General features: G+C 40.3%; 1 protein-coding gene across 4 annotated transcripts in view; it reads right to left on the bottom strand.

Annotated features, from left to right (window-relative positions):
* Window positions 1-4,212: 4,212 nt before the first annotated feature.
* Window positions 4,213-12,903, bottom strand: part of CHID1 (chitinase domain containing 1) — a 108,754-nt gene continuing 100,063 nt past the window's right edge. For all 4 annotated transcript variants that reach the window (XM_027894728.1, XM_027894726.1, XM_027894725.1 and 1 more), the window contains 3 exons: window positions 10,632-10,712; window positions 6,573-6,615; window positions 4,213-4,473 (listed from right to left, as the gene is read on the bottom strand). In XM_027894728.1, coding sequence (XP_027750529.1) covers window positions 4,375-4,473; window positions 6,573-6,615; window positions 10,632-10,712 — 223 coding nt within the window. In that variant the 3' untranslated portion in view covers window positions 4,213-4,374. The remainder of the gene's footprint in view (window positions 4,474-6,572; window positions 6,616-10,631; window positions 10,713-12,903) is intronic.

Raw genomic sequence — 12,903 nt, 5'->3', positions numbered from 1 at the left:
AATAGCTGCATACAGGCTCTTCAAGCTGCAGAGGCAGAATCCATCTGCTTTGTGCTGCCATTTTTTTAACTGAAGTCAAAGAGCTGCACTGTGCATTAATCAAAATAGTAAACTTCCAAAGACATGTCCCAAATTCAGGAGAAGCTGTAATTACAGTTCCTGTCAACATCCATTAACTTTGCAGTCTCCACAGACAAGTGTGCACAAAATAACCATCCCCACTCTTACAAATAATTACCACTAGGAGCTCATAGTAGAAATGGCAAAGGTATTCTATATTTTCACTCCAGCCCACAAACACTAAATTGTTACAGCTTGTTCAACAATTCTTTATAACTCAGAAGGTTAAAGAACCTGCTTTCCTTTGGTCTCCCTTACCTCTTTCACTCCCAGCTTTCTTACCTGGAAGCTACACTGGGTTCTGCAGTTCCACACCTCTATATGAAAGCAAAAAAGAACTATAACATGAGATACCATCACAGATTTCAGCAAAGAACGAGACAAAACCTCTCATCTCACAATGAGACAAACTAAACAATTGATTTTCCACAATTCCCTGTTAAATCTGCTTCTGATTATAAAAACTCTACGGCAGCTCCAGTTTTCAAGACATACACTTTACCACAAGAGACACGTTTCCTGAGATAAGATGAGATGCTGTTGGCCCAGAAGAATGGTCCATGTGATCCTGCAAGTAGCCAGATAAGTCCTTTTGTCTGTCTCGATAAGATACTCAGCTGTGTCCAGACACACAACCACCCTCTGATACCTATTAAAGCCACGTGTGTGACAAGAAAGCATCTCTGGCCCGGCTCATCTCACCAGAGATGTGAGGAGGGGCAAATTTCAAAATCAAGCCCTTTTCATTGGGGTTCCTGACTGCCAACTCAACTGGTTTGAACTGGTGTGATCCGGTTGGAACCAGTTTGAATCGGTCTGAGCTGGTCGGAACCAGTTTGAACCGGTCTGAGCTGGTCAGAACCAGTTTTAACCAGTCGGAACCGGTTTGAACTGGTGTGATCCGGTCGCAACCAGTTTGGTCTGGTTGGAACCGGTCAGAACCGGTTTGAACCAGTCAGAACCGGTTTGGACCAGTTGCGACCAGTTTGAACTGGTCGGAACTGGATTTAACCCATCGGAACCGGTCTGTACTGCTTGGAACCGGTTTGAACTGGTCTGAACTGGTTTGAACCAGTCGGAAGTGGTTTAAACCATTTGAACTAATCTGAACTGGTCTGAACTGCTTGGAACCAGTTTGAACTGGTTGGAACTGATCGGAGCCAGTTTGAACCAATCAGAACCAGTCTGAAATGGTTGGAACCGGTTTGAACCAGTCTGAACTGTTTTAAACCGGTCTGAGCTGGTCAGAACTGGTCAGAACCGGTCTGAGCCAGTATCATGGATTTGCTCACTGGCCAGTCCCTGGGGCTGACGATGGTTTTGTCCAGGTGGATTTCCAGACAAAAAGCCAATCACAAGTTCAGTAACGCCTTTGCTGATTACATCTTTAAGAAAACAAAAGAGAAGGTTGTGGCACAGTTGAAATTAGGAACAGGAGCCATATAGGGAGAGAGAGGCAGGCCCCAGGTGGGGCCAGGCCTCCCTCCTCCCCGGCCCTGGGCTGGGGGCAGGTGTGGCACCTTCAGGGCCCAGGAGGGGTTAGACCCAGCCCTGGGGCCGACATAGAAAAGAGAGAGAAAGAGAAAGAGTTCCAGCTGTGACGAAAAGGAGTTGTCATCCTGAGATAACAGGAGAAGAGCTTTAGAGTGCTGCAGAGTTACTGAAAAAGATCTGGAGCTCTGAGAATGGAGAAAGAGACTGCTTCTCCTCCTTGGACGGACAAAAAGTGGGGAGAGGTACTTCTGTAAATACATAGGACTTTTTACTTAAATAGAATTGTTGTAGATATAGTTCTTTAGTAGTTTTTATCTTGCTAGTAATAAATGTTAATATCATTTTTCCCCAGTCAAGTCTCTTTTGTCTGCATAAACTTTCTCTCAATTTATAGTAATTGGGGGGGGAGGTGTGAGAACAAATTGACCCAGAGCAAAACCACGACAACCGGTCAGAACCGGTTCGATCCGGTCTGAACCGTTTGGAACTGGTCTGAACCAGTTTGAACTGGTCTGAACTGGTTTGAACTGGTCTAGAGCTGTTCAAACCAGTTCAGACTGGTTGAAACCTGTCCAGAGCTGTTCAAACCTGTTGAAACCACTTCAGACTGGTTCAGATAGTTGTTGTTTTGTTTCGTTTTGTGGGTTTTTTTGGTTTTTTTAGCAGAGAGCTTCTCAAGGAAGGCTAACACCAAGTTTGTTTCCTTTGGAATATTTTTTCAAAAGCAACAAAGATGTCCTGTTTTTAAAGACAAAAGGCCACATCCTTGGCCTCAAACACCCACGTACCATGGACAGCTCCAAATCTTATCTGCTACTTCTCATTTGGTATTTATCTTTCACGATACAGCAAGAGTTAGTTTGATCTTTTTGACACACAGAGGTATTTGTTCGATCTCTAAGAGTGGAAATGACATTTCTTTCTAACATAGCTGTACTCACAGACAAACTGGAATCATGAATTTCATGAAGAATCAATATAGAATATTAAAAAAAAAACATGAAAAACATGATAGATTACCTGCATCTCTTCTAGAGATGAAACAACAAGCTAAAATAAAATGCTATTTTCTTCCCCACATCCAGTTTTGAAAGCTACCTAACAGCTCATCTAAAAATGGATGCCATTTCAGAACACAACGCCTTCCACTTCGGAATATTTCCTTCTGGGACAATCTGGTTCAGTAGTGCTACGGAAAGTAAAAAAAAAAACCAGTGTGATAGAATTTAATTCTTAAACTTTCTAGTTGGTTCAAAAGCAATTTAAAGTCACTCTGGCAATGGTATCCAGAACAGCACAAGTTAATTGAACCCAAGGATTCATGTAGCAAATTATTTTACTACTAATGGGATGGAAGAAAGAAGCCTGATTAGTGAGCCCTGCTGGATACTCGCCGTGTGAGAAGTCGAGAGATGCCAGAACTAAATCAGAAAGGTGAAGATCAATAGTTCTTTAATCAATGGGGGATTACAGTGGGATTTATTCTTCTGAAAACAGCAGGGGCAGATGAATTCCCCACTGAGATTAATTACTAGGAAGGGTGGATGTGAACAGAGGAGCGCAGTTATCTTTGTGACAACTGTAAGTGGCAAGACCACCTGTGGGAGCACAGAGCTCTTTGGCTGAGTCTCTGCTGGTGACCAGTGACACCCTCATCAAATTCCCAGCATCTCTTAGTTCCTTGGAAGAAATTGCTTTGAAGCCTGTGTATTTCTACAAACACAATATTATAGACCACAAAGCAGGGACACACAAAATTTTTTTGGCCTGTTTTTTTAAACTGATCGGTCGTTACAGCTTTTGGGTTCATAAAAAAAATCTGCATTATGGAGAAAAAAAGCATCACTGTGTAGAGCTAAAGAATGACAGCTTCAGGCACAAAGACACTGACCACATTCACAGCACCTGGGGGTTCTCAGAGCTGCTGTGGGGCTCTGTCTGTTGGGGATGTGGAATCCATCGTGTCCATGGAATCCATCATTAGTGCGAAATGTTACAGCTCCCACAACCCAGCCATTAATGCATCATGCTCTAGTGCTAAACACTGTAAACTGAGACACTAAGCAGGCTAAGCAGAATAGAGAAATCACAGAGCATCTCTTGTAAAAGAACCGATTTAGAAACAAGCCATAAATTGAGATTACTGTGACTCTGAACTACTTAAGGAATTTACCAGTGTGAAAAAACAGAGCTAACAGCTTAGCTTGTCAGTGCTTGATTTTCTACTAGCTTGAGGGAAAGTCTTCTAACTGGTCTCTCCCACGACATTTTATGTTCACTTACCTTATCAGAAGACAACAAGATGCAGAGGGTCCAGCAGATAATCAATTTGTTGGATGTAATCTGATGGATTTATTTGTTTCCTTACTTTGGTTATTACCAGCAGCTTTTTGAGAGATCTCCGTCCGAAGCTCTGATCAGACGGAATCAACTTGCTCATTTTATTTCTTGTAGAAAATACTTCAGAAAACATTTTCAACTCTGACTCCATCCAGCTTTGTTGGTCTCTTTTTAATGACTCTGAATTCAAGAGCTTTCAGAAAAATTTCTGTGGTTTTTTTTACTCTGAATTTTATCAGATACCAACAATCACATCCATGTGGCAAATCACAAAAGGGTCTTTATTGGGAAAAATGCAAATTTAATACAGATATCATATAAATTACAAACAACATTTTAAAGATCACTTCTCTGGGATACCCAAATTATTGAAGGTGGAACCCTCCGTGAAGCAAACAAAGTCTCAGATCATCTCTCATTTTAAAGCAGGTCATAAAAATAGTCCAGGCCTTGTCCCAGTTCCCAGATGGATATTCCGGTGCCCAGTTCTTTTGCGAGCTCCAAGCGCAACTGGATGGACTAAGACAAAGACAAATAAAGCAATTACACGCGAGATAGCAGACACGCCACACTGCCATGACTTCATGCCATTATCAGACCTCTGGAAAACATCTATCCTTGAACCAAGTACTGAAAAACCTAGTCTGTAGTTCAAATACTCTCTGGTTAGCAAGCAATCATTCAGTAAGAGACACTTAATCGTACCAGTTAATTCAGTGACCTAATAAAAGATCACCAGCTAAACTGACAAAATGCCACAGAAATAAATCAGATTTATGAACTATGCAAAGGACTATTCTAATTTAGGCTATCGTTTCAAAATGTATAGAAATTCTAACCTTTCCCAAAAATGTCTCAGGGGTAAAATAAAACTTTATCACTAAAGACAATCAGAACAACTTGTCAAATACCATCAAGATCTCTTGCCTACCTTTGCCTTTTCCCAGGACAGAGTCACAATTTACATTAACACAGTTCTCTCTTTTAAGAGATTTTTGGAGATAATATTGAAAAATATCTGTATTTTATCTTCAACCACTGAGTTACAGTTAGTTTAGCCATTGGTTTACGAGGCAAGTAATGCCACAATTTACATTCTGCACTTTTTTTTTTTTTAATTCAAACAATAAAAATATTTATTTTTCAACCTTTTGCTTTCAGGTTTTCTTACTTTGAAGTGCAGCACTGCAATGTTTAAACTACTCACACTGGGGATATGTTTAAAACTAATTTCCATGGAAGACAGAATAAAGCATCATGGCATCATTAACAGATCCACTGGGCCTGGTGTTCATTACTGCTTTTAACTAATTTTGAACAAGCTAATTTCGAACAACCTACCAGCAATTACACCATTAATAAGAGAAAGAAACACATTTATTATGGAGTAATAACATTCAGTGTTTCCTGACCTTCTTGATCAATACTCTTTGATTTGCCCCAGCATACAAATCTCAGAATATTTAAATACAAGCCTGTTGAAAATGGAACCTGCATTTACCAGCTATCACAGCCGAGTATGTGTTAGAGAAGAAATAGTGAAAGAAATGCACAGGAGTGAGTGTTCTTAACCTGGTTAGAACTGGCAATGCTAGGGTGAAATCCTTCCACAAAGGCCAAAGAGAAGGCAGCATAACAGCACACAGCACAGTATTATCTTTTTGCTGGTATGTTCACAATGAAACTTTCTAACACTGTAAGGCAGGTACTACTAGGAAGAACATAGTTAGACATGGTAATTAATACCCCATATGTGATGGTACTTCCACCAAATTAGATTGATGAGGGGAAATATCCTTGTACTAATGGTGCTTAAGATAACGACCCTGTTCAGGAAAACAGAGACTTCGATAATTTCACATTAGTTTATCCATAAAAAATGTCTCTGTCCTCTGTAAATATTATATAGTTTCACTACAGAGGTAATTAATTCCCTTCCAATAGGAAAAGCCAGCAGAGGCTTAAAATACTGCCTTTAGTTTAATTTGAGAAAATCTATAGATAACTTCCTAGGAACTAAGGCTGCAAGTAACCATTTTATTCTGTATTCTGCTATATCACAGACTATTGTGTAGACAGAAATTACGTGCCCTGCCAAAGGACTGTAAGGCCAAATGCCTAAGTTTTCAAAACACTAAAATATATGCCCTAGAAACAGAACTGAAGAATATGGTGATGAAGGCTGATGGGGAGAATCGGGACCCTTTTACAGAGAAAGACAAAAGTTCTCCAAGCTTTCAGCCAACCTGACGAGAGGGAAAATTTCTTTAGTCTCTCGTCTGACAATCTGTTAATGATGTGTCTGATAGTACATTAACTGTGTACTTGAACAGATCCTCTCATAGCACTGGTTTGTCCTAGTGTGTCTTATCTTTAGACATGGTTTATCTTCAGAGATCCCAAAACCCCTTGATGCATGAGAAGGAAAAAACAACCTTCTTGTACAGGCAGCTGAAGCTTTGAATCGTAACAATCTACATAACATTTAGATGAGGGCAAACTTCTTTCACAAAAGCTTCAGCTCAGTTCAACATTTTCTGAAATGTCTCAATAATGCAACAAATCAAGTAAATATTTCTGTCCTCTTACAGCCCTCTGATGTGAAAAGTGACACCTACCTTCAGTGTTGGGTAGAAGACGGCGTGTTTCCCTCCTTTATTTCTGCAAAACAGGAAAACCAAATAGTTACAATAACTTTGATAAATTCCAAAAGGATTTTTTTAAGCTAAAGTTAGAATTCAAAACCAGTTTTATTTCTTTTCTACTAAAAGGAAACAAACTCAGTGCTGAAGAAAACCGCCAACTTTGTTTTGAAGAAGTTATTGGTAATAAAAGATATGCTAGTTTGTTTAGCACATGAGCACTAATACACATATACCAAAGACAAAGACTACTTGCCGTTTAGTAACTCACATCTTTGAGATTTCTCACCCAGTGTTCATTCCACACTGGAAGCTGAGGCACTGTTTCTATGAACTCAAGACACTTTTGCTATCAATTACCATTTATTCTGCACTCCGGCTACTCTGTCTCCTGATGGCAGGGTACAGCCAAAATCTTCTCTACTTCTCTTCCTCTTCTGTTTCAGATAAGAACTTCTATTCCTGCCCCTTTTCTACTGTACATGCAAATACATCACAGCATATAAATCCAAAACGCTACTGGGAGAAGGTACATAACATATCTAAAAGTTAAGTACATAACTGTGGCACCATCCTGCAGGTATTGGTTGTAGGTAAATTTGTCAGAAAGATTCTCCTGTCATGATTCAGATGAAAATCTCAAACTACTTTAAAAATAACACACTTCACCCAAGAACTGGTTACAACAAAATACAATATAGGCAGTCAGACAAGATACTTATTTACCCATACTAGTGGCCTTTAATGAGGACAAGTCTTAAAGGAGGTGACAGAGGCTTTTGACGCTGTCTCACATGATACCCTCATAGGCAAGCCCAGAAAGCACAGGCTCAACAAGTGGGTGGTGAGGTATGTTGAGAAGTGTCTGAATGGCAGATCCCAGAGGGTTGCGATCACTGGCACAGTCTAGTTGGTAACCTGTCACTAGTGTTATCCCTCCAGGTTCAATAGCAGGCCCAGTATTGTTCAATTTACTTATCAAGGACATGAGTGAAGGGGCAGATGCATCTTCAACAAGTTCACAGACAAAGCTGGGAGGAGCGGCCAATATTCTGGTGTGCAGCCCTTCAGGAGGACCCTGACAGGTTGGAGAGGTGGGAACAGGAGAACCCTCTGAAATTCAACAAAGGCAAATGCATCTGGGGAGAAAGAGCCCCATGCACCAATAAAGGCTGGGGAAAGCAGCTCTGTGGACAAGGATCTGAAGGTCCTGGTGGACAGCAAGCTGTCCAAGAGCCCTTGTGGCCAAGAAGGCCAACGGTACCCTGAGGTGCATTAGGAAGGGCACTGCCAGCAAGTTGAGGGAGGTGATCCTGCCCCTCTACTCAGCCCTGGTGAGGCCTCCCCTGGAGTGCTTTGTCCAGCCTGGGCTTCTCATCAAGAGAGATATGGAGCTCTCAAGGTGGGTCTAGTGGAGGGCAACAAAGACGACAGGAGACTGCAGCATGTCACCTGTGAAGAAATGCTGAAGGACCTGGGCCTATGGAGCCTTGAGAAGAAAAGACTGAGAGATTGAGATGGGACCTTATCAATGTCTATAAGTCTCTAAAGGGAGTCAAGAGTACAAAGCCAGGCTCTTCTTGGTGATGCTGAGCAATAGAATGAGGGACCTTTTGGAACACAGGAAGTTCTACCTGAACATGGGGTATAAAGTTGTCTGTGAGGGTGACAGAGCACTGACACAAGTTGCCCAGATAGGTTGTGGTCTCCTTCCCTAGAGATATTCAATAGCTGTCTGAATACAACCCTGAATAATGTGCTTTAGAGCTTGAGTAGGAAGGTCTGACTAAATGACCTCCAGTGGTCCCTTCCAACCTTAACCATTCCTTGATTTTATGGAAAGGCAGACATTAAAAATACAGGATCCAAGAAGTCATCTCACAAGAGATGGTTTGATATCATATCATAGTAAACACACTGAGATATTTTGTTGCAACTGGATGACAAAATTGTCAGACAATAAAAGAGAGTTGTGCCTACTAAATGCTCATCTAAAAAAGATGAAGACACTTTGTTTTCAGCTGCAAACTGTGAAAGATTTTCTGTGATTCCCTGAATTACTAGCTTTTTGGTTAAATTAAATGCTAGCTGTATAAAATATAGAGACAGGGCAAGCTATACTGGGGACAAAAACCGAGGCTGCATTTTAAACCCCTTATAATGAGAAGGACGAGCTACAAGTCATCTCACAGCACCACTTGAGCTGTTAGGCAAGGAGAAAATACAGAGTACATGGGCAGACTGAGCAGGAATTGCTCCTAAAATCTCACAGCTTACATAAATGAATACTTACCTGTGCACTTGGATGAGCACTCAGAGACAGCAGATTTCTGCAACTATTTGTAATAGGCATTCTCAGCCTGCTACATGAAATCGTTAGCTGTGCTTTTTCTTAAAGATTCATGATTTCATTCCTTAGCCCCTGCAGACATGCAAGATTTCCAGGTGAGATGCTTCAGCAGTGAAGTGAATTTCAGGCCTGGCTGCCATCCCTGTCCAATGTAACCGAACCTTTGTAAGCTGAAGTGGTAACTGAGAAAGAGTTCCCTTAAATAACCCTCCCCTGGAGCCAGCTGAACCACTGCAGAATCACTGAGCCACACAGCTGCCTGCCAAGCACAAGTGAAGTTCAGAGTGATTTTCAGACACAGTGTGCTTTATGCATCAGAAATTCCTCCAGGAAGCCCACACACAAGAACCTCCAAAGACTGGCTTTCAAAGGCAAATGATGCCACCTTAGTGACAACCTGTCCCTTTCCCACAAGTTCATTATGCAAGGGGATGTATCAGAAACGTGATTCAGAATCCCAGAAGCAAGCCATTCAGAGAGGGCCCTCAGGTTTACCCTTCTGAGAGCAAGTTTTCACCCAGCACTCGTTGTGTCTCCATTTGGATTGCGCATTAGAGATCAGCAAAGCAGAGTTTCTGGTTTATTCCCCTTTAGCTAACAAAAGACTTGTAACTGTTTGCTTCAAAGTAACTTTGCAACAGGATACCAAATAATTAAATATGAAGGAATACAGATCCCAGTCCTTTCAAACAAAACCAGAAAACAAATTAAAACATTGCTGAACAGCAGATTTTTTTAAATGCTTTTGCCTGATAAGAAATACAAGTTGCTGAGAAGTCAAAAGAAAATTACAGACTTAGAGAAACCTTGAAAATTAAACTAAAAATAGAAAAATAGAACATTTTTTAGGGCTTGGGGTTAAAAATATTTAAAACAAGAAAGTATTTTGGAAATAACAAAGTAGTTCTGATTTCTTTTTCCTAAAGCACCCTAAAATGTGTTTTACTCTACTTTTCAGTGGTGTGTCTTCACATTAACAATACATTGACTAATATACAAGACACAGATTTGCAGAAGTAGTAGGATTTGTTTGAATCATTTTAGTATATTTTTGTATATTTGCATAAAACCAGCAAATTATCAGAGGATTAATAAGATGTTCGGGGAGGGGTGTTAAATCTATTTAAATGGATTCTTCCTATATCAGGAATCCTCTTGTCATTTCATGATGAAAAAGGGAGGACAAAGAAAGTTATCATCTTTAATGCTCTCAGTCTTACTAAAAACTTTATCTGGGAGTCAATTTTATTCCTATTACATTTTTCTGTGGTCTATTTCATGTAGTGGAAGTTTGTTGCTTGAACAATCTTATCAGGAGGACTTGTAAAACCAGGCTCTTGTACCACAGATTTTTCTCAGAATTATTTTTGACTGAGTTATTGGTAATCACCCAACAGTTCACAGTGCTAATCTCAGAGGCCCTGATTAACTAAGACTCAATAGATAACTTTGATGGACAACTCCTGGAGATGTGACTCATCAGACTTGTCTTCCAAAGATTGGCTTAGTTCACGTAATTTCATTCATCCTTCTCTGATTTTCTTCTCTTTCCTGAAGCAGTTCAGTGTTGACATACAGATCACAAACAACAGAATTTCCATTTGTTCAATTCAGTTCCATTCTACAGTCACTGGGTGGTACCAAAAAAAAATTTGCAAAATGGTAAGTTAATAAATATAACTCACTTTTTATATTCAAAGTAGTGTTCAGCAATTTGTTCATCCCAGATAATTTTTGGTTTGTGTTCCTTCAAGGTCTCAATGTACCTGCAAATTAAAAACATAGATATGGAAGTAATTAGTCTAAGAAGTAGTTATGAAACTAAATTGCAGAAATTGCTGAAAATGAAGTTTTACCATGTTTAGATGCTGAACACTGTATCAAAAATATCTTCTTGTTGACAACTAATTTTCTTAACCATTTTATAATTTTCCATGTTTTTAGGTTTTTATATATAAGCGTTGTATATAAGTATCTGAAGGGAGGGTGTCAAGAGGATGGAGCCAGGCTATTCCTGGTGATGCCAAGCAATAGGACAAGAGGCAATGGGCAGAAACTGATGCACAGAAGTTCCATCTGAATACAAGGAAGAACACTGTGTGACCTCACACTGGAACAGACTGATAGAGAGGTTGTGGAATCTCCTTCCCCGGAGATGTTCAAAAGCTGTCTGGTCCCAAACCAGTCCCTTAACCATTCCATGATTGTGTGTGATTCTTAGAATTAATTAATGTTCATCAATTGCAAATCTATAAGGTCACATGCAGGCAGTGCTTCAGTATTTCTACAGCCTGAAACCCAAAAGCACAGGAACTGAAGTCATCTCTAGGCAGTGCATAGTTGTGTCCTCCAAGGCTAATCAATGCAATTCTTAATCATAAGCCACTAAATGGCTTATGTAATTAGAAAAGTTCTTGTATCAAACAGGCTTAGTTAACCTTCTAAAAATGCAACTGTCAAGGAAAAGTCACTGCTAAGTAACTCTGCATGAGAATTTTCTCCACCACTGGTTTCTTGGCATTATTCTCTTGCACGGACATTTTGAACATGGAACGGCCTACCTCACCTAGCACAAAGTGAGAATAGAGTACTGCTTGTACCCAAAAAACTGCATGGGGAACTGGTTTGGAATAGCTAGTGTGGAATAGCTAGTATGCTGCAAATTTATGTTCTTGGTTACCTCGCAGTATCATCTCAGTGTCTCCTTGGGTCTGTGTTTCTGACTGCAAAACAGAACCAAAGCTTCTGGCTGCCACATGTAAGAGGACCAGAAGATGGCAAGCTACTGCCAGTGATAGAGGCCACGTGGTTGTGACACAAATAAGAGATGTATTTCCCCCCTGTTTCTTCTGCATCTTTTTAACCTGCATCTTTGGCCATCTATTTTCGAAAGATCTGTCAAAGCCATCTCTCTCACAATAGGTCTCATTCTTGTAACAGTTTCTCTGCTTATGACAAGAACTGGATGGAGAAATTTATTTCAAATCACCTAAATAAGAAATTTCCCTCTCCTATGTCAAAGACATTTATAACCAATTTCCATCAGCCACTATCCTGACTGCATCAGTGCTGAAATTCTACCTCACTAATATACATCAAAAACCAAAGCAACAGTATGCATTTCCCAGTTTGAAAAGGACTTCTTCTCTTATTTGGTCTTATTCTAAATGCAAGTAAAGCATTCAGCATTGCCAGGATTATCTTCTCCTTTTAGCTGTGGGTTGCTTATTCATATACTGGCAAATTGTTGCCTACTGCTAGTGGATTTACAGAAGATTTTAGTTTAGTATTTACATCAAATGAACCCAAGCCAGACATGCTATTTACCCATCTACACAAGCAAACACATGGGAGCAACTATTGCACTTTTTCTCTCTCATACATATCCTGGAACAATGGACCTTTTCAAATAGTGCAAGTTAAGCCTTGGAACCTGCCCATAAGACATGCAAGATTTCAAGTTGCCCCACTAGAAACATATGCAAAGATATCTAGCTTTGTATATTTAAAATTTAAGGATTGATTTTACAAACTGTCTCATTCCACAATGACAAGGTCAGTAATGACAGGAGACAACACCCATATAGATTATGGGACCAAGATGTTACAGCCCAGAATTACCAGCCGAGACATCCTGGCACAGAGCTTTATTCCTGAATATATGACTGCAGATGGGAAGATCGGCTCAGTTAGTGGGGATTGGTGCTAATCATGTCAAGGTCATGGGTTCGATCCCTGTACAGGCCATTTACTCAACAGTTGGACTCAATAGTCCTTGCGGGTCCTGTCCAACTCAAAATGTTCCGTAATTCTGTGATACCTGTCTGTGAAATCCTGTGATACCTGTCTGTGAAATCCTGTGCCATATTTCCCATTATCTCTGGCGTATCTTACTATGTACATCCTAAGACGAAGGGTTCCTGTGTAAAACTGCAGCACCTGTAGTACAACACACTC

This window comes from Empidonax traillii, unplaced genomic scaffold (assembly GCF_003031625.1).
Source record: "Empidonax traillii isolate 1590-97213 ecotype Southwest subspecies unplaced genomic scaffold, ASM303162v1 scaffold440:size489645, whole genome shotgun sequence".
Lineage (NCBI taxonomy): Eukaryota > Metazoa > Chordata > Aves > Passeriformes > Tyrannidae > Empidonax > Empidonax traillii.
The sequence above is the reverse complement of the archived record's forward strand: the minus strand, read 5'-3'. Positions and strand labels throughout refer to the sequence as shown.